This window comes from Grampus griseus (genome assembly GCF_964374135.1).
Source record: "Grampus griseus genome assembly, chromosome: 3".
NCBI lineage: Eukaryota > Metazoa > Chordata > Mammalia > Artiodactyla > Delphinidae > Grampus > Grampus griseus.
This window is the reverse complement of record NC_139019.1, coordinates 169,215,186-169,236,615: the sequence shown is the minus strand read 5'-3', so window position 1 is coordinate 169,236,615 and position 21,430 is coordinate 169,215,186. Positions and strand designations below refer to the sequence as shown.

The 21,430-nt window shown below is 53.8% G+C and overlaps 1 protein-coding gene across 2 annotated transcripts; it reads left to right on the top strand.

Annotated features, from left to right (window-relative positions):
- The first annotated feature begins 2,745 nt into the window (after nucleotides 1–2,745).
- Nucleotides 2,746–21,398, top strand: TNFAIP8L1 (TNF alpha induced protein 8 like 1). 2 transcript variants are annotated; one of them, XR_014296507.1, is made up of 3 exons: nucleotides 2,746–2,848; nucleotides 17,575–19,055; nucleotides 21,218–21,398. XR_014296507.1 is itself a non-coding variant. In XM_082651049.1 (2 exons), exon 2 carries the CDS (start codon nucleotides 17,580–17,582, stop codon nucleotides 18,138–18,140), a length of 561 nt encoding a protein of 186 aa, XP_082507175.1. In that variant the 5' UTR covers nucleotides 2,746–2,848; nucleotides 17,575–17,579; the 3' UTR covers nucleotides 18,141–20,660. The 2 variants fall into 2 exon arrangements, 1 of the variants encoding a protein (XP_082507175.1); XM_082651049.1 differs by lacking the exon at nucleotides 21,218–21,398 and having other exon boundaries at nucleotides 17,575–20,660.
- Nucleotides 21,399–21,430: the final 32 nt, after the last annotated feature.

The following is a 21,430-nucleotide window of genomic DNA, read 5'->3' as shown; positions in this document are numbered from 1 at the left end:
TTTGGAACTTCCCTGGTGGTCCAGTGGTTAAGAATCCGCCTTCCAATGCAGGGGACTCGGACTTGATCCCTGATCGGGGAACTAAGATCCCACATGCCGCGGGGCAACTAAGCCCACTCGCCACAACTACTGAGCCCGTGCGCTCTAGAGCCCACGCGCCACAACTAGAGAGAAGCCCGCAAGCCACAGCAAAAGATCCTGCATGCCGCAACTAAGACCCGACGCAGCCAAATAAATATTAGTTAAAAAATAAAAGAAGGGCTTCCCTGGTGGCGCAGTGGTTAAGAATCCGCCTGCCAGTGCAGGGGACACGGGTTTAAGCCCTGGTCTGGGAAGATCCCACATGCCGCGGAGCAACTAACCCTGTGCGCCACAACTACTGAGCCTGCGCTCTAGAGCCGGCGAGCCACAACTACTGAAGCCTGCAGCCTAGAGCCTGTGGAACAAGAGAAGCCACCGCAATGAGAAGCCCGCGCACAGCAACAAAGAGTAGCCCCCGCTCGCTGCAAGTAGAGAATGTCCGCGGGCAGCAACGAAGACCCAACGCAGCCAAAAATAAATAAATAAAATAAATTTATAAAAACAAAAGTTCTAAAAGAAAATAAAAGAAAAACAGCTTCATCAAGACATAATTTATATACCATACAATTCACCCACTTAAAGCATACAATTCAGTGGTTCGATATGCTACATTATTCATTTTCTAAAATTATGGTAAATATATAATAAAATTTATCATTGTAACCATTTTAAGTGTACAGTTCAGCGGCATTAAGTGCATTCACAATGTTGTACAACCATCACCGCCATCCATCTCCAGAACTTTTCCATCAACCCCAACACAAACTCTGTCCCCATTAAACACTAACTCTCCATTCCTGTCGCCTCCTCCCCCAGCCTCTGGTCACCTCTATTGTACTTTCTGTCTGTGGATTCGTGCATTCGAGGTCCCTCATATAAGTATATCACACAATATTTATCATCTTATGATTGGCATCTTAAACCTATATTTTCAAGGTTCATCCATGTTATAGCATGAATCACTTCCTTCCTTTTTATGGCTGAATTATATTCCACTGTATGGATGGATCACATTTTGTTTACCCATTCCTCTGTTGATGGATATTTGGATTGTTTCCATCTTTTGGCTATTGTGAATCAGGCTGCTATCAACACTGTTGTACAAATACCTCTCTGAGTCCCTGCTTTCAACCCTTTTGGGTATACATCTAGGAGTGGAATTGCTGGATCATATGGTAATTCTACGTTTAGTTTTTTTGAGGAACAACCAAGCTATTTTCCACAGAAGCGGCACCATTTTGCATTCCCACCAACAAAGTACGAAGGTTCTAATTTCTTCACATCCTCCTGGACACTTCTTATTAGTTCTTTTATTTTTCTCATTTTTATTTTTACTTTTTTTGGCTTGTGGGATCTTAGTTCCTCAACCAGGGATTGAACCTGCACCCTCGGCAGTGAAAGTGTAGAGTTCTAACCACTGGACCACCAGGGAACTCCCCTTATCCATTATTATTTGTGGACCTGTAGGTTTTATTATTCCCATGTCACAGTGCATAGAAATTATAGACCCCAAATGCCAATACATAATGCCCCGGATGAGAAACCCTGAACTCAGGAGAGGGTAGTACCTGGCTGTGGATGGGAGGAGGTGGGACAAACATTCCTGGGTTTGAATCCTGGCCCTGCCACTTGTGCCTGCATGTCCTCAAGGCAAGTCACTTCCACTCTCTGGGCCTCAGTACCCTGTCCAAAAAGAAAAAGGGGGGGATGAGATAAAGAGACATTTCATTTATTTTTGCCTCACGAGGTCTGTGCCAGGGTTCTGTATCCCCCACATGCAGGGCAGGACTCGACATACATTGGTTGTCCAGACTGCTCTGGCCCCCCTGGTCCTACAGCCGCAACTGGGACCCAGGGTTGGGGATGCAGGGAGGAAATGGAGCAGCAGGGGAGCTGGGAGCTGCTACTGGGCCCGGTTCCCAGGACTCACAGCTGCATCCTCCGGGAGCCCCAGCTGTCCCCACTGCCCCACCCGCTAGCGGCCTGGAGGCTCTTGCGTATCTCGCTGGCTTATTCCCACGGACACCGAGGCTGGATCTGGGAAGTCCCCTAGTGGGGTCTCCAGGGTCCGTCCACGTAGCAACTGCCACAAACCTCACCCGCAACCCAGAAAGATTTATCTTCAACCTTGGGTCAGATTCAGCCCGTCTGGGAGGTATAGCAATCTACATGTTTAAGGGGCTCCCAGGTCCTTCTGCTGTAAAGTGTTCTCTGGGGCCGTACTTTAAACGGAGTCCCAGGGGTAGAAAGGGGCCTTCCCAGAGCCACGCGGTTGTTCTGTTTTTCTTTTTGGCTCTCTTTCTCTCCCCGGCCCCCATCTCTCTCTGTTTTTTGACTCTAATTCTCCTTCCTCTCATTTCTTGTACGGGGCCCGGGGTTGGGCTCTCCCCCAGCATCCGGCCCCTTTCGCGATTCCGGAGGAATCTCCCAGAGCTGCCTGGCCCCGCCCCAGGTTCCCCCCCACCCCTCCGCGGAGACCAGCTCCCATTGGACTCTTCGTACACCGCCCGCGCTGCCATTGGCTGAGCCTACGTCCTCGCCCGCCCCTACCCCCCCCTCGGTCCCTGAAGGTCCTTTGCGCGCGGGCGGGGGCGGGAGGCGGGGCCGCTCAGAGGGGCGGGGCAGTTGGGGGCGGGGTCGAGCTTCCTGCCCCGCCCCGCTGGGTCCCAGTCCTCAGACACGAGTCTCGCGGCCACAGCAAAGCCCCCTCGGAGGCGGCCGGACAGAGCCCTGACCGTCGGACCGACGACGGAGTCCCAGAGAGCAGGTGAGCTAGCGGTGCCGGGGCGCCCCCCAATCTCGGGGGCCACCTGGCCTCTCTGTTTCTCTCGCCCCCTATGTCCCTGACCCCCCTTATGTCTGTTTCCCTCTCCCTCTCCGTTTCTCCCTTTCACTGTCTTCCTGTCACTCTCTTGATGTGTGGGTTACGGGGAGGCATCCTGGGTCTGAACTGCCCACCCTGGCTTGGGGTGGTGCTCTGGGACCAGCACCCCCCTCCCCCCAACAAGAGAACTCTGATGGACTCTGCCCCCTTTCACAGTGCAGGGCACCAGGTGCCAGGGCCAGATTCCAGAGCTAGGAGGGCATTCTAGGTGGTGGGCAGCCAGGCCAAAGGCGTGGAGGTGGGAATGAGTGAGACTTCTGGCTGGTCCAGGCAGCAGAGACAGTCAGAGCCAGGCCCACCCAGACTGGCCACCTGGGAGCTCCCCAGTGTTCTGAAGCCTTGGCCTCAGTTTTGCCAGCTGTGAATTGGGACCTTCGTCGCTGAGGTGACTGGCAGTTGACCTGACCCAGATCTGCATGCATCACTACCTCCTCTCTCCTGGGGGGCTCTCCTGGAGGAGGAGCAGCCCCAGCTGTAAACAGGCCTCTGAGGTTACTTCCTGAGCAGGTCTGAGCCCAGCTGGGGGAGGTGAACGCCCTGGGTGGGGGGTGCCATAGCAGGGTGAGGGCAGTTCAGCCCAGTGGTTGGGTTGGTTCAGCCCAAGCTCAGACCTTGGAATCAGACAAACCTGGGTTCCCGCTCTGCCACTCATCACTGGTACCTTGAACGAGTGATTCAATTCTCCAAGCCTCAATTTCCTGTCTGAGGGTCATAACTCCCTGGGGGTGAGGGCAGCTTCCAGAATTAAATGCAGGAATGTGGGCCCTGCAAGTCTCTACCTGGCCTCCACCTCCTCCCTCTCTCCCCCTCACTCACTCTGCTCCAGCCACACAGCCTCCACATTCCACCAACACGCCAGGCACCATCCTGCCTCAGGGCCTTTGCACGGGCTATTCCCTGTACCTCCATGACAGGTGCACAGGCGCCAACTTTAAAACATAACAAGTTGCCTAGATGGGCTGGGCCAAGGGACTGCCAGGCCAGGGCTGGGCAGCTGGGTGGCTGGGAGGGGCAGAGGAGGAGCCGGCCCAGCGACGCTGTACCTATGGAAACCGGAACAAAGAACTGTCGCCCCAGCCACGCGAACACCTGGGCTGAGCTTCTCCCACTTGGCAGGCTTGGTGGCCTGGGACGCAGGTGGTGGGTGAGTGCCCAGACCTCTTGGAGGGGGGCGAGTCAGGCGCTCACACCCCACTCTGATGGGGGGCAGGGGTCCCTAAGTGAAGAAACCAGTCAGGCAGGTGCAGATTGGAGGCTCTGTCGTATCCCCTTCTGCTGTGTGGCCTTGGGCAGGTCAGGTGCCCCCTGAGCCTCAGTTTCCTCATCTGAGGCCTGGGGAGGGGAGGGGCCTTTTGGTTGCTTGGTGATCTGATGTGATGGGTTCAGGAGGTCTCAGTGTCCCTGTCTGTCAAATGGGGCCACCAGAGGGTGCCTAGGACAAAACTCCATCTGTTGTCATGGAAACAGCCCCAGAGGCGGATGCTGAAGAAACGACACATGCTTGTTCAGGTTCAGCCCCAGGTGTTACAGACTGAGATGGGGACCTAGAGACAGGCAGGACTTGGCCCAGTTACAGAGAACTTGGGCTTTTACCCCAGAATCCCCCACATACACCCCTCCATGAGACAACTTCCCCTGGAATCCCACCACCTGAGGGATTCACAGAGGCACCTCTGGCCCAAGAGTACTTGGGATCTTCTAAGGCCCCGTCTTCCAGGCCTCACTTTTCCCTTCTGTCCAATGGGGCAGTGGAGGTTGGGGAGTGTCCACAGTGGGGGAGCCCCTTCCAGAAGGGTTCGTGCTGTGCTGCTGTGTGACCTTGGGCTATCTGTTTTTCTCGGGGCCTCAGTTTCCCTGGCTGGACAATGGGGCCCTTGGACGAGATATCTGACTCTGTGCCCCTCTAGTGCTGGGAGGTCATCTATTCATTCAACAACTGGTTCTGAGCCCCTACTCTAAGCCAAGCCTGGTGCAGGGCGCCAAGGACCTGGCAATGACCAAGGCCCGTCTGGTGTCCCCACCCCCCACTCAGTTCACAGACTGGGGTTGGGAGAGATGGACATTCATCCAGAAAAGTCATTAGCGTTAGCTGTAATTGCATGAAGGAGTGGAGAGACAGATTGATGGGGAAATTAGTTTAGATGGGGGAATCTGGTAGGGCCTCCTGAGGAGGTGACATTTGAGCTGAAGCTCAATGGCAAGAAAGAAATAGCCACATGGAGACCTGGGGGAAAGAGCAATCCAGGCAGAGGGCACAGGTCGTGCAAAGGCCCTGGGGCAGCACCATGCCTGGTGTGTTGGAGGAACAGCCAGGAGACCCGTGTGGATGGAGCAGAGTGAGCGAGGGGGAGAGAGGGAGGAGGGGAGGGCAGGGAAGGAACGGGGCAGGTCGTGCAGGGTCTTGTGAGCCATGGGGAGACTTGGGCTTTTACCCCCAGGGAGGAGGGATCCCTGAAGGGCTGTGGGCAGAAGAGGGGGAGGATCTGACTCGGGTGCTCACTGGCGCCCTCTGGCGGCTGCTACGGAGAGGACAGACTGTAGGGTGCGAGGGCAGGAGCCAGGGGACCAAGATGGAGGCTGTGGGCGGTGCGAAGTGGGTGGAACCCGGACTCATGTAGGGGCTGCACCCACATTCCTGCCAGGTGACCCTCCAGCCTCCTCCACTTGCTGTTAAAAATCTTTTACTTGGGAATTCCCTGGCGGTCCAGTGGTTAGGATTCCATGCTTTCACTGCTGTGGGCCTGGGTTTGATCCCTGGTTGGGGAAGATCCTGCAAGGCGCGCAGCACGGCCAAAAAAAAAAAAAACTTTTACTCAGCTTGAGCCTCAGCCTGTCCTGTCTTTGTCTGTAGAGGGGTGGGATATGGTCTCCCAACATTCACTTTTGCCCACTGGTGTCCCCCACCCCCACCCCATCCCAGCTCTTTCTTCAGTGGAGATCTGACCACAGTTGAAAGTGTCCCAACTCCCACCGCAGCCTGGCAGGGAGCCAGACCCTGCCCATCCTTGGGGTGGCCCCCGAGGGCTCTGGGGAACCCGGTTTGAAAACCACTGGTATCTGCCCCCCCACCTGAGAAAAGCAGGTCCCCCCTTTTGCCATATCAAAATGGGCACCGACTGTGAGGTCTGAGTGATGGTTGATAAAGGGCTGGAAGCAGTGGGTGCCCTCATGCTGGCAGAGGGTAATAGTGTGGGGGCATTTGCCACGGTGGGCGGAGATCTGGAGCCCCTGAGGCCACCCTGGGATGCTGCAGCAGGGGCTGAGGGAGGAGGCCCCGCTGAGGGGGCCCATCAATTATTGACGCCCTTTGTTGTGACATAAAGAATTCATGTGGAGGGCAGGCTGCTCCGTGGACCAGTGGCATGCTGAAGCCAGCATCCACCCTCCCCACCCCCGCTCACGAGGGCCACTTGCTGTATTGCCAGGAATTTCGCAACCCTGTTGTTAACATCACCATTATTAAAAAGGACAGACTATCAATAAAACTGGAAGAAAAATAAATTTAAAAAAATGACATACTATGAACTTACAGTCAAATACATTATATTTAAAACAAAAGTATGTATGGGGATTCCCTGGCGGTCCAGTGGTTAGGACTCGGCGCTTTCACTGCCGAGGGTGCAGGTTCAGTCCCTGGTCTGGGAACTAAGATCCCACAAGCCACTTGTCAGGGCCAAAAAAAAAAAAAAAAAAAAGAAATCTCAAAGATATGGAATATTATTCAGCCATAAAAAGGAGTGAAGCCCTGGGACTCCCCTGGTGGTACAGTGGTTAAGAATCCGCCTGCCAATCCAGGGGACACGGCTTCAAGCCCTGGTCGGGGAAGATCCCACATGCCGTGGGGCAACCAAGCCCCATGAGCCACAACTACTGAGGCCCGCGCGCCTAGAGCCCGTGCTCCACAACAAAGAGAAGCCACTGCAACGAGAAGCCCGCGCACCGCAACGAAGAGTAGCCCCCGCTTGCCGCAACTAGAGAAAGCCTGCGCGCAGCAACGAAGACCCAACACAGCCAAAAATAAAATTAATTAATTAAAAAAAAAGAAAAACCCTTTAAAAAAAAAAACAGGAGCCCTGAGCCTTGAAAACATGACACTCAGTGAGAGAAGCCAGACTCATAAGACCACATAGTGGGTGATTCTTTTTATAAGAAAAACAGGCAAATCCATAGAGGCAGAAAGTAAATTAGCGGCTGCCAGAGGGCTGGGGGAGGGGGATGGGGAGTGACTGCTATTGGGGAGGGGGTTTCTTTCGGAGTGGTGAGAATGTTCCGGAATTAAATAGTTGTGATGGTTACCCAGCTCTGTGAATATATAAAAACACTGAATTGTACACTTTAAAGGGTGAATTTTATGGTATGTGACATATACTTCAGCACAACTTATAAAAAAGCAAAGGTCAAAAATCCTAATTTCTAATTATTTTACTGCACTTTGCAAGGATCTGTGCTCTTGAGGTTATTTTCGTCTAGTGTATCTGTTTGGTGGAGACGGTGAGCAGTTCTTCCCAACTCCATGTTCAAGTTGGAAGCTTGAAATTGGCTGTGGTGAGAGAATTTACACCATGGAAATTGGCAAATGCTACAAATCAGGGTTTGATATATTGTTCTGTCATCATGTAACCCGGAGGTTGGCCAACCTTTTTTTAAAATTTATTTATTTATTTTTGGCTGGGTTGGGTCTTCGTTGCTGTGTGCGGGCTTTCTCTATTTGCGGTGAGTGGGGGTTACTCTTCCTTGCGGTGCGTGGGCTTCTTATTGCAGTGGCTTCTCTTGTTGTGGAGCACGGGCTCTAGGCGCCCGGGCTTCAGTAGTTGTGGCACGCAGGCATCAGTAGTTGTGGCTCGCGGGCTCTAGAGCACAGGCTCTGTAGTTGTGGCGCACAGGCTTAGTTGCTCCGTGGCATGTGGGTTCTTCCCGGACCAGGGCTCGAACCTGTGTCCCCTGCATTGGCAGGTGGATTCTTAACCACTGCGCCACCAGGGAAGTACCCAAGCTTTTTCCATAAAGGGTCAGATAGTAAATATTTTTGGCTTTGCCAGCTTTTCTGCCTCTGTTGCCTCTCTTCAAGGCTGCGTTCCAATAGGACATGAATGGGCGTGGCATGTGCCAATAAAACTTTATTTATTTACAAAAACAGGCAGCAGGCCAGAATTTGCCGCCCTTGGTCTAACTACAGGAAATATCAATAATGAAAATTAAATTTTAAAGGGTGGCATGTCTCTAGCTGCTTCCTTGCGAACAGCACAAAAGCACTGAGGGAATATTCTCTCACCATTCGAAAACTGCCATCGGATTCGGCAAAGAAGTCGCTCACTTGGCTGGTAAGTGAGTACAATCTGAATTCTCCTTGTTCGTATGAAAGAGACCATCCAGCGACATCAGTGTCAGACTGCTCTCCTTTCTCCGTAGCAAGTATAGATTGGCTACTGGTACCAGTTTGGCAAAACTCACCAAGAACACATAGTGAGCCTCGGTTGGGTGTGAAATTCACCCGTGCAAAATCCTTTCTTACGTCTGTAAGTTGCATGGGGCACATCCTTTATGTCAGGAACATTTATGGTAAACATATGTATGTACCTACATGCCTACATTTATTTTTCCTGGAAAGCTGGTGGCTAAGAATTCTCCAGCGCTTAGTGAATGGGGTGGGACGCAGCATTCACGGTGCACCCGGGGGGCACTGGGGACCCTGGGAAGCAGGATCTTCTGCCCTGTGGAATCCCCATCACCCCCACACCTAGCATCCAGGACTGGGAATCTGTGGGTTGAGGGGCCACCCCGGCGCACCTGTGACCTGGGTTGGATGGGGGGCCATGGGAGGAGTCTCCCCACCTGGGCCTCCCAGCTGGCAGGGCCTGGCAGAGGCCCTGAGACTGGACCATGCCTAGCATGTTGCAGGGACAGCAAGAGGGGAGATGAAGGAGGGGAGGTCATTGATGTGGGGAGTGGGAAGGTTGGCCCTGCTCCAGAGTTTGGGGACAGAAGGGATTGGGAGGAACGAGGTCCACTGGGGCCAGTGCCGTCCACTGTCGTGTGCCCTTCCCCTTGGGGGAGGCTCACATTCAGTCCTGCTTCCACCCCACCCTCCCTCCAAGCCCACCTTTGCCTGTGTGGGGAAAGGATGCTGTCAAGTCTAGAGCAACCCGAGGCTCCACCGTCTGTGGCCAGTTTGGGAGCTGGAGTGTCCAAAATGGGGACAGGAACAAAGGTCAGAGTCAAAAAGACAAAGTGGGGTTGGCAGAGGGTGAAAGTCTGAGCGTGGACAGAGGGCTGAGGTTCCAGAAAGAATGTGGGGTGCAGGGCAGCAATCAGCAGAGACAGGGACTCAGTGACTAGACACCCATTTCACAGATGGGAAAGTGCCTCCAGGGGCTGGGGCTTGTCTGAGGTCATGGAGGGGAGACCTCAGAGCTGTGGGAGGGCCTGGACAGTGGCCTCCTCGGGGGCTGTGGACCAGCCTCCGGTCTCCTCCCTGGCACTGTCCTGCCCCAGGGCCTTTGCACCAGCCATTCCCTCTGCCTGGCTCACCCTCCCCCAGACCCTGTCCTTCCAGTCCCAGCTCCAGGGGCTCCACCTTGGAGGGGCCCTCCTGACCACCCAGCCTAGGTCACCTGCGGTCCCTGGCTGTCACTGCCCCCCATCCCCGGGGGGATGTCACTCCCCCCATCCCCCTGAAATTATCCTGTTTATTTCCACATTCCACATCCACATTCCACATTCACTGCTTCCTGGTGCCTCCCCCTTCCATCAGGGGCAACACCTCTTAGGGGGCCGTTTTGGAAATTCAGAGGGCTTTTTTTTCCCCTCCCACTTATGATAACAACAGGATATGCTAGCATTTGGGGGGCAGGGACCAAGGCACTAGGCGTCTGGCCATGCTCAGGGCAGCCCCTGGCCCTCACAACGTCCTAATGTCCTGCCAGAAACCGATGACTAGGGGTTTCAATATTCAGTGAATTTTCCTGAAATGCAACTCCTGGGTAAATCAAGGGAAGATGGAGCTCTTTTTTGATAGAAATTTGTAGCTACGTGTTCCCTGCGATGCCCTGTATGGGGCAAACCTCTGACAGATGCACTCCATCATTGAGTGCAGTGGGCCTGAGCTTTTAAGGAGGAAAAAAAATTTTTAATACTTCTTTGTGTATTTATTTGGCTGTACCAGGTCTTAGTTGAGGCCCACGGGATCTTCATTGCTGCATGTGGGATCTTTAGTTGCAGTATGTGGGATCTAGTTCCCTGGCCAGGGATCGAACCTGGGCCCCCTGCATTGGGAGTGCAGAGTCCCAACCACTGGACCACTGGGGAAGTCCCAGGAAAATTCTTTTTTAATCAAACATGTATTGAGCATGTACCATGTGCCTGGCTAGGTGGAAGTGATTTGCAAATCTCCACTTGTGTAATACTTTTCTTTTTTTAAAAAAAATTAATTAATTTATTTATTTTTGGCTGCATTGTGTCTTTGTTGCTGCGTGCGGGCTTTCTCTAGTTTCGGCGAGTGGGGGCTTCTCTTGTTGCGGAGCACGGGCTCTAGGTCCATGGGCTTCAGTAGTGGCTCACGGGCTCACTAGTTGTGGCACATGGGCTCAGTTGCTCCGCAGCATGTGGGATCTTCCCGGACCAGGGCTGAACCCGTGTCCCCTGCATCGGCAGGCAGATTCATAGCCGCTGCGCCACCAGGGAAGTCCCTGTAATCCTTTTATTTCTGTTTGTATTACTGCTTGGGCCAAATCGTGATTTTTAAATTTTTTTTTTTTTTTGGCCGTGCTGAGCAGCATGTGGGATCTTAGTTCCCCGACCAGGGATCCAACCCGCACCCCCTGCAGTGGAAGCGGGGAGTCTTAACCAGTGGACTGTCAGGGAAGTCCCAATTTATTTAACGTTTTTAAAATGAGGCATAGGGCTTCCCTGGTGGCGCAGTGGTTGACAGTCCGCCTGCCGATGCAGGGGACACGGGTTCGTGCCCCGGTCCGGGGATATCCCACGTGCCGAAGAGCAGCTGGGCCCATGAGCCATGGCCACTGAGGCTGCGCATCTGGAGCCTGTGCTCTGCAACGGGAGAGGTCACAACAGTGAGGGCCAGCGTACCGCAAAAAAAAAAAAAAAAAAAAAAAAAAAAAGAGGCATAAAATAGAGTAAGGGGCACAAAGGTATAAACTATATACGCTTGATATGTATACAGTAAGTGTTCAGCTTGATGACATAGAATTCACATACTGTAAAATTCACTATTTTAAAGTGCTCACATTCCAGAACATTCTGCCACCCCCAAAAGAAATCCCATCCCATTAGCAGTCACTCTCCATTCTCTGCTCCCCAGCCCCTGGAAACCACTAATTCACTTTCTGTCTGTGTGAATTTGCCTGTTCTGGACGGTTCCCATCAATGGAATCACACACAGTGGGTCCTTCTGTGTCTGGCTTCTCTCACTGAGGATCGTGTTCTCAGGGTCCATCCATGTTATAGTGAGTGTCGGTGCTTCACTCATTTTTATGATTGAATAACATCCCAGTGTGTGGATGGGCCACAATTGGTTTGTCCATTTATCTGCTGGCGGGCATTTGGGTTGTTTCCACTTTTTGGTTATTACGCATCATGCTGCTATGCCCACGTGTGTATACGTTTTTATGTGTACGTATGTTTTCATCTCTTTGGGGTAGGTACTTAGGAGTATAACTGCTGGGTCATGTGGTAACTCTGTGTTTGAGGAACTGCCAAAAAACTGTTTTCCACGGCGGCTGCACCATTTTCTATTCCTACCAGCCGTGGATGAGGGGCTCCAGTTTCTCCCATCCTTGCCAGCCCTTTTGTCTGTCTTTTTGAAACGGCCATCCTAGTGGGGGTGAGGTGATGTATCATGATGATTTTGACTTGTTTTCCTAGTAGCCAGTGATGTTGAGCATCTTTTCACTTGCTTATTGGCCATTTATATATCTTCCTTGGAGAAATGTTAGATTTTTAAAAAATCAAGATATAACTCACATACCATAAAAGTTACCCTTTGAAAGTTTACAGTTTTCTGGGTTTTAGTGTATTCACATTTCTTTGTAACCATCCAGCTCGATGACTTTTTACATTGTGTAGACCCAGATGGAGACACAGAACATGAAACATTCCGGGGACTTCCCTGGTGGTCCAGTGGTTAAGAATCTGCTCTTCCACTGACAGGGGGCGTGGGTTTGAAAAACAATTTTTTTTTTAATTAAAAAATTAGGGACTTCCCTGGTGGTCCAGTGCCGATCCCTGGTCAGGGAGCTAAGATCCCACATGCCTCGCGGCCAAAAAACCAAAACAGAAGCAATACTGTAACAAATTTAATAAAGACTTTAAAAATGGTCCACATCAAAAAAAAAAAATCTTTAAACAAATTTAAAAATTAAAAAAAAAAAAAAAATTCCAGAGCTCCTCCCTGTACAATCCCCCTCACCTTTATCACCACATATTAATTTTATTTATTTATTTATTTTGCGGTACGCGGGCCTCTCACTGCTGTGGCCTCCCCCGTCGCGGAGCACAGGCTCCAGACGCGCAGGCTCAGCGGCCACGGCTCACGGGCCCAGCCGCTCCGCGGCATGTGGGATCTTCCCAGACTGGGGCACGAACCCGTGTCCCCTGCATCGGCAGGCGGACTCTCAACCACTGCGCCACCAGGGAAGCCCTAATTTTATTTTTATACCAGCGGGTGGAGACAGACGGTACTGCCTGTGGATTCCATTTCAGGGAAATGGGGGCACCCAAATTCTTTTGTAATAAGGAGGTGGCATGGTGTCTAGAAGGCTGGGGTCCCTTGGAAGGCAGGGACGGGATCTCTCTTGGTCACTGCTATGTCCCCAGTGCCTGGGACACAACTGGTGCTCCCTAAGTGCTCACTGAGCCACTGAATGAGTGTTCCAGCCGAGCCCTTGAAGCTTTATTGGGCTTTCCTGGCTGTGACGATAGTGGGGTGATCTGGCATTTGGTGGGCAGGGGCCAGGGACACTGGCTGTCTGGCCGCTGAGCCCCTCCGCTGTCCCTGGGAAGGGCCTGCCCCAGAAAGCCTGCCCTGGTGCAGCCAGGCCCCTCCTGGCTTGTCTGCCCTTGGACTTGGATGAGCGCAGCTGGCAGGAAGGAAGGCTGGGGTTTATTTTGGTCCCCAGCATGCTCCCCCGGGAGAGCAGTCATCTCCCTGTCTGGCTGCTTGGATGGAGGCGTTTCTGGTAGAACAATGGGTCAGCGGCGGGGGGGTGGGAGTGGGGACCGCTGACCCATTGCAGCTGGGCTGGTCCAGGTGTCATAGGTCTGGGGACTGCCCCAAGGGGAGTAGGGGCAAGGAGTGTGGAGGCCAAGAGGGAAGGCTGCAGCTGCCCCCGCCCTCCGCCCCTTTTCCTCTGTGCTTGGCAGGGTGGGTGTGGGGCAGTACTGCTGCTGAGGGCCCAGGCTCTTCCTGAAGCTGGTAAACAGGACAGGCTTCCCCTGTGAACCAACACGCCCGACCTCAGGACTTGCAGAGGGGAAGGTCAAGGCCCAGAGAGAGACAGAACCCTGCCTGGGGTCACACAGCAACCAAATAGGCAGAAAAACCTGGGCACCAGAGTCCTTGAGATCCAGGGAAAGGCCTTCTCCTCTCTGAGTCTCAATTTGTCCATCTGTAAACTGGGGAGCTGGACCCAGGGAGTTGGGAGTTCCCCCCCGCCCCCGGGTTCCAATGTTTGCAGACATCCTTTCCCTCATACATTCAACAAACACTTACTGGGTGTCTGCTGGGTACCAGGCCCTAGGTTAGGGTTAGGAGACATGGCGTGAACAAGAAAGATGCAGGGGAATTCCCTGGCAGTCCAGTGGTCAGCACTCTGTGCTTCCACTGCAGGGGCCAGAGGTTTGATCCCTGGTTGGGGAACTAAGATCCTGCATGACCTGTGACACGGCCAAAAAAAAAAAGATGCAGCCCCTACCCAAGCTGTCAGGCCGGGGAGATGGACACTGAAACCAAGGTACTCGGGGCCGTGATGGAGGATGCCCCGGGCACCATGGGAGCCAAGGGGGCACCTGGCCCAGCCTGGGGCATCCAGAAGTCTTCCAAGAGGAGGTGACAGTAACTCTGAGACTTGAATGAGTTTACGGGATAAGTGATGGGTGAGAGAGGGGTCTAGGTAGAGGGAATGGAATAGAACGTTCTAGAGAAACAGAGGTGAGAGGGCATCCTGGAAGCATAGTTATTCCTTGCTGCTGCTCTTTTTTTTCCCAGAGAACATCACAGAGAAATAGGTCTCTACATTCAGGGAGCTGAATGGCATAGAGCTTGAAGGTCAGAAGTCCAGGCAGTGGCGTCCAGCCTCTTGCCCAGGGAAAGCTCACAACCCGCGGGACACTCAGGTTGGTCACAAGCTTCTGCCCTAGGATGGAGGTAGTTCTTCCTCCTTACAGCCACCATCCTCCATTTTACTGATGGGGAAACTGAGGCACGGGGCAGTTATGTTGCTTGACCAAGAGTTTAGAGCCAGGAGCAGGCCCTAAATTTTGGGGCTGGTTTTGTCATGGGGGACAGCCCCACAAGACTCAGGGCAACTCGCAGGAGTCAGCTGGGGAAAGCAGAGAGTGTAGGGGTGCAGAGGTGGTGGGGGCAGGCAGTCCCTGTGTTGCTGTGTGGCCTTGGGGAAATGGCTCAGCCTCTCTGAGCCTGTGTAATTTCTTCTGCAACCCGGCAACCAGCCGAATACAACACCACGCTGAAGTGATGAAATAGGCACACGCCGCTGCTCAGGGCCTGCCACACGGTGCTGAGTCACCCGCACCCCTGCTCTGGCCCAGCCTTTGTACAGGGTCTGGGGCTGCTGTGGGAGCAGGGAAGACTGGGTCATTCATCTCCAGGCCCGTCCTGACCTCTGTGGGCAGGGAGAGGGCGGCCGAGGCTTGGGACTTCTCCCGGGGTCTGAGCTCACACACAGATGGGCTTTGTCGGGGTTCCTGTGGCTGAGTGGGCACCCATGTGGCATTCCTGGTCTGGCTGGCCTGAGGCTGGGGTCGGGGTGGATTCCCACCAGAGCCTGGGGCAGCAGCGGGTCAGGGCTGGGGGTGGGTCTCAGGCTCCCTCATTCATTTGGAAGATGTTTCCGGAGCCTCCAAAAACACAGCGGTTAAGGAATCAGGCCCATTACCTCCCCCGTGGCCTGCGGTGAGGCAGACCACGGAAGAAGCAAAGCCAGCGGGGCAGAGCAGTGATGAGGGATGCCTGGGGTGCTCTGTGGCTCAGAGAAGGTGCCTCACTGTCAGTTTGGCTGTTCGGGGGTGGCTTCCTAGAGGAAGTGGTGGTGTCCAGGCTGAGCTGAGGGATGAACCTGCGAGGGTGAGAGGCAGGGGCTTAGGGGCCAGGGCTTTTGGGGGATGTATATGTGTCCACCAGAGAAGAGGCAGGGGTTTGGGGGCCAAGGTGTTGGGGGATGTATAGGAGCTCACCAGGGAAGATGCAGGGGCTGGAATGAGGTGTGGGCTTTGGTCCTGAGAGCCATGAGAAGCTGCCAGCTGGTTCTTACAAGGAAAGGGCTAAGCCCAGATGTGCAATGTAGGAAGAATTCTGGCGCTGCAGGAAGGAGGTGGTTGGAAGGGGAGCCTCCAGAGCCTGGGGGATCTGGAAGACTGCCATGCAGGAAGGACAAAAGGAGTCAGACATAAGGGACAGACAGAGGTCCAGGCTTCTGCGGTTGGAGGCCTGGTCGCTGTTCCCAGAGAGCCAGCCTGCCATTCACCTTGGCCACCTCCCTGGCCCTTTCCTGGGTGGAAGCTGATGCAAGTCAATATTTCTGTATCAGAGGAATCAGCAGAGTGATGCGTTTCCAGAAACCCCACAAATGGTCCTGGGGAACCCCCACCCAGGTCACTGCCCCCCTGACTCATTCAGGGCCTGACTAAGGTCTCAGGATGTCCGTTGTAAACTCAAGGGGGTGAGGAGGCCAGGAGGATTGGTACCTAGGCTTCTCCACCCTGAACAGCCCAGGGGCTGGGCTGGGACCCTGTCTCATGGAGCTGCAGGATGAGGGGAATGATAAGCTGGACCCCCCCTGTGATAACTCACCTTGAGCCCCTTCTCAACTCAGAGCAAGGATACAGTGGGTTTGCAGGGCTGGTACCAGGGACCACAAGCAGTGGGATTCAGAAGGCCCTGCCCATTAATTTCCAAAATATACAAACAGCTCATACAACTCAATAACCAAAAAACAATCCAATCAAAAAATGGGCAGAAGACTAAATAGACATTTCTCCAAAGAAAACACAGAGATGGCCAACAGGTAACATGAAAAGATGCTCATCATTGCTAATTATTAGAGAAACGCAAATCAAAACTACAATGAGGTATCACCTCACACTGGTCAGAATGGCCATCATTAAAAAGTCTACAAGTAACAAATGCTGGAGAGGGTGTGGAGAAAAGAGAACCCTCCTACACTATTAGTGGGAATGTAAATTGTTGCAGCCACTATGGAGAACAGTATAGAGCTTCCTCAAAAACTAAAAATAGTGTTGCCATATGATCTAGCAATCCCACTCCTGGGCATATATCCAGACAAAACTCTAATTCGAAAAGATACATGCACCCCAATGTTCACAGCAGCACTATTCACAATAGCCAAGATATAGAAACAACCTAAATGTCCATCGACAGATGAATGGATAAATAAGATGTGGTACACATACACAGTGGAATATTACTCAGCCATGAAAAAGAATGAAATAATGCCATTTGCGGCAACATGGATGGACCTAGAGATTCTCATACTAAGGGGAGTAAGTCAAAAAGAAAGACAAATACCATATGATAAAACCTATATGTGGAATCTAAAATAGGACACAAATGAAGTTATCTACCAAACAGAAACAGACTCACAGACATAGAGAACAGACTTGTGTTTGCCAAGGGGGAGGGTGGGTAGGGGAAGGAAGGATTGGGAGTTTGGGATTAGCAGATGCAAATGAGTATATACAGAATGGACAAACAACGAGGAGGTCCTATGGTATAGCACAGGGAACTAGATTCAGTATCCTGTAATAAACCATAACAGAAGGCCCTGCCCAGATTTCAACATTACACATTAATTCCTTTGACTTTTTTTAGAAACAAATTCCCTTAGGGTCCCTTGGGTCATCATCTCTTCAGTGTGAATGCTATTTTTTAAACGAGCTTTTCCTAAAAATAGCTTTTGCTATTTTTTTTCCACAAGTTTCTGCCGTTCTGTGCTCCTGCTACTTGGAATTTCCCTCCTCTAGGTCTTGGAGCATGGGGATCTTCCCGCCTGGGATGCCCTCCCCATTTTCTCACCTGTCTCTTCCTCCAGGAGGTCAGCCTCGGCCCTCTTGATCTGCTGGGGTTCTGGTGCTATATGGGCTCTTGCAGCTTCCCGGATGGTAGCACTTGCTGTGTTCCCGGGGGCTCGCTGGTCGGCTCTGTACACCCAGTCCTGGCACACACAGTAGGTCTGTGGAATGGGCACGCAGGCTCCCCTGGAGATAGGCTGGTGGCGTGTGCCCATTTCCCGGATTGGGAAGACGGTGGTCGCCAACGTTAGCGGTCCGCCCAGGCAAGCCCCTGGCAGCCGGGCTGTGCGGGCTGACGGCGGATCTGTGTTCCCACCCCCGCGCAGGGCGGATGGACACCTTCAGCACCAAGAGCCTGGCCCTCCAGGCCCAGAAGAAGCTCCTGAGCAAGATGGCATCCAGGGCGGTAGCGGCCGCGTTCATCGACGACACCAGCAGCGAGGTGCTGGACGAGCTGTACCGCGCCACCAAGGAGTTCACCCGCAGCCGCAAGGAGGCCCAGAAGGTGGTCAAGAACCTGGTCAAGGTGGCCGTGAAGCTGGGTGTCCTGCTGCGCAGCGGGCAGCTGGGCGGCGAGGAGCTGGCGCGGCTGCAGCGCTTCCGGCAGCAGGCCCGCCGCCTGGCCATGACCGCCGTCAGCTTCCACCAGGTGGACTTCACCTTCGACCGGCGCGTCCTGGCCGCCGCCCTGCTTGAGTGCCGGGACCTGCTGCACCAGGCGGCGGGCGCGCACCTGACCGCCAAGTCCCACGGCCGCATCAACCACGTGTTCGGCCACCTGGCTGACTGCGACTTCCTCGCCGCGCTCTACGGCCCGGCTGAGCCCTACCGCTCCCACCTGCGCAGGATCTGCGAGGGTCTCACCCGGCTGCTGGACGAGGAGAGCATATGACCTCCGACCTGACCTCCGACCTCCTCGTTCCGGCTTCCCGCTGGGGGCGGGGCTTGCGGGGGGGTTTTTAACCTCTTTTCTCCCAGTCTGACTCTGGCCAAAACCACCCCGCCCAACACACACACACACACACACACACACACACACACACACACACACACACACACACACACACACACACACACACACACACACACACACACACACACACACACACACACACACACACACACACACACACACACACACACACACACACACTCGCGCGCGCGCCCGCCTCTGCAGCTCTAAGGACCCAGGTCACCTCTCCTCCTCCGGCCCAGTCTCCGTGGGGAGAGGAACTCAGCGCGGAGCCTGGCACGGCCTGCCTGCGCCAGCAGCCTCCCGGGGGCACCTGGAGGCCACTGCCTGCTCCGGCGCACCGTCTGCACAATAACCCTTGAGCCACCGGTCTGAACCCCTCAGATCACTTGGTGTCTCTGACAGCTGGCGGCTTCCCACTTCATAATGTTGCCAGGGCTTTTGCATTCCCACAGAGAGGATCATGGGGAACCAGGAGAAAGGGAGTGTTACACAGTGAGCTGTTCGCCCGCCCCAAGTTCCTCGAAGTCCTAAGCCCCAGGGCCTCTGAATATGACCTTATTTAGAAATAGGGTGATTGCAGATGTGATTAGTTGAGTTCATACTGGAGCAAGGGTGGCTAATCCACTCTGAGTGGCGTGCTTGAGAAGGAGACATTTGGACACAGACTCAGAGGACAATGCTATATGACGGTGGTGGTAGAGACTGGGGGGAGGTGTCTGAACGACAAGGAACACCAAGGACTGCCAGCCACCCCCAGAAGCTGGGAGAGAGCCTGGAACAGCCCTCGGAGGGAACCAGCCCCGCTGACCCCTTGATCTCAGGCCTCCAGAGGTGAGAGCGAACAAGCTTCTGTTGTTTCAGCCTCCCAGGCTGGGGTACTTTGTTCCGCAGACCAGGAAATGGGCCCTGGGAGCCACGCGAGGGCCGCGGTGGGTGCAGGTGTGTCAGTGAGGACGCCTCCTCCCTCTGGTTGGCAGCGTGGCCCAGACTCCCACATGGGAGAGGAACGGAGCGTGCCCCCCATGCAGGGTGTCAGGGGAAAGCTGTCTGAGATGCGTGCATGTTTTTAAATGATGATTTCATATTTGGAAAACAAACAAACAATTGTTTTTATAAGACGGGCCTCAGAAACAAAGCTCAACAACTCTTGGCTTTGGCAACGCTGGTGTGGCGATTCTTAACTTGGGGCGTGGATGGACACGTTGGGGTGTGGGAGCATTATTTGTGATTTGTCAGAAGTGGGCATGGGTTTTAAAAATGCGAAACCCGGCTGCAGGTCTGGCCATGTCGGGGCCGGGAAGGTTATTTTGGGCACTCAGTGGGGAGCGGAGGAACGATGTCTATTTTTGCAGAACCTGGTCTGTTTAGGGCAAAGACTGCAAACAGGAGGCCTGCAGGCCTTATTAGGTAAGAAGATGGGTTTGCTTAGCCCCATCCAGTGTTTGAGACATTTGGAATTAGTTGCCAACACTTAAAACCAAGGAAATAGCACGTCCCGATCTTGATCTTGGCGGTTCTCTAGAAAACGCGCCCGCACTGCCCAATGGTGAAGCTGCATAGAGGTTGCCCGTCTTTGTTTTGCCACAGTCCCCACCACTCCCTTTTGCCTCTCCACGGCATGAGGGGCTGGCTGATAGATTAGGACCCCAGATTCAGGGCAGCGTTTCTCTGTTTGGTTTCTGCTGCTCTGAAAAAGTCAAAGGCTTTCACTCAGGAGCCAGCTGTTCCTACCTCTGCCCTCCACTTCCAAGGCAAACTTTCCCTCTTATCTTGGGTCAAAAGACATCTTCAAATGAACAGTCGTGCATTTTGATTACGCTGAGAAGCCCCACATGAAATCCTTTGCCCTCTGCTCTGCAGGCATATATCCATGTGATAAGGCTTTGTACCTGTCTGGACTCTTTTTATACACTTGAGATTTAATTTTAAAAAACCAAAGAGCGCTACAAAACTATGTAAATAAAAGCATCTGACAGTTTGCTCTCACCCACCTAGGGTTTTTGCGTTTTGAATCAAGGTTGCACATAAACGTCACACACCCGCAGCCTGTTGGCAGGTTTGATTCCCGCTGCGTTGGAGGACAGACTAGCAGAGGTGGCAGAGCTTGGCTTCTGCAGCCCAAACAGGGCTCAGTCCAGCTCCTCATAATGACCAAAGGTCCTGGGGCCGGGTGGCTTCGCTCACCAGAAAGCTCCGTAAAGGCACACGCGCACATCACATGGAGTAAAGGGGAAGCTTCTCTGTGTCCAGAGGCGCCCTGCTGCGTCCCAGCACATTGCACCTACCGCTCTGCATCCCTGCTGGCGCCCAGTACTTGGAAGTGGTAAGTGACTCCAGGCTGACCATAGAAGAATCAATATCCCTCTCAGCCAGGGTCTGGCCCTCACACACCTCGGGGCCCAGGGTGCACCATCGTCTCCACCTGTGTCCAGCTGCCTGGTTTTGGCAGGAGGCCCTGGGCAATCATCTCCTGGGCCCTGTTGAGAACTGCAGGTCGCCGTGCTCGGTGGAGTGAGCCTCCCGGAGGACGTGTGTGCCTCCAGAGCTGCTCACGAGGTGTGGTGCAGATCGTGTGCGCTTGACCACTGAGGCTGCTGGTGCCCCGCCCCTGCCCCGAGTACCGTGGGCCCAAGGTCCCCCTCAGTGATTCTGGGAACAGCTGTTCATCTTGCTTGCGCCTCTCTCTGGAGCCATTCCTACATCAGCACCGCTGAGGCCCCGGCAGGTGGGGTCACAGCAGCACCGGGCTCCTGGGTGGCATGAGGGAGGGCCAGGTGAGTGACAGGAACAGAGAGGCCTCAGTCGCCCCAACGTGGTGATTCTGATCATCAAGGACCCGCTCCATGGCCACATGGTTTCTTTCCTCACAGTCAGAGGTCAGGGTGACAGTCCAGTGGGGGTCAGACTCCCAGGCCCTGCTGTTGGGAGACCAGGCTCCCCTGAGTGGCTGAGGCCTTTGGGGATGTCGTTTATTTATTTTGGTTTGCTTGCAGGTTTTTGTTTCTTTTTTAAAGTCACCGAGCTGCAATCCGACCTCAAAAAAAAGTAAGCAGAGCCAACCACAGGATGCAGAAGAGCAGGTCTGCCCTGGAGCGCTCACCCTCTGCTGGGCGTGGCCCTGTGGGCTCGGCAAGGTCCAGCTGCCGCGGGACCCGCACGTCTGCGCCTGCAGAAAAGTCCCTGTGCCCAGGGTGATGCAGCTTTAC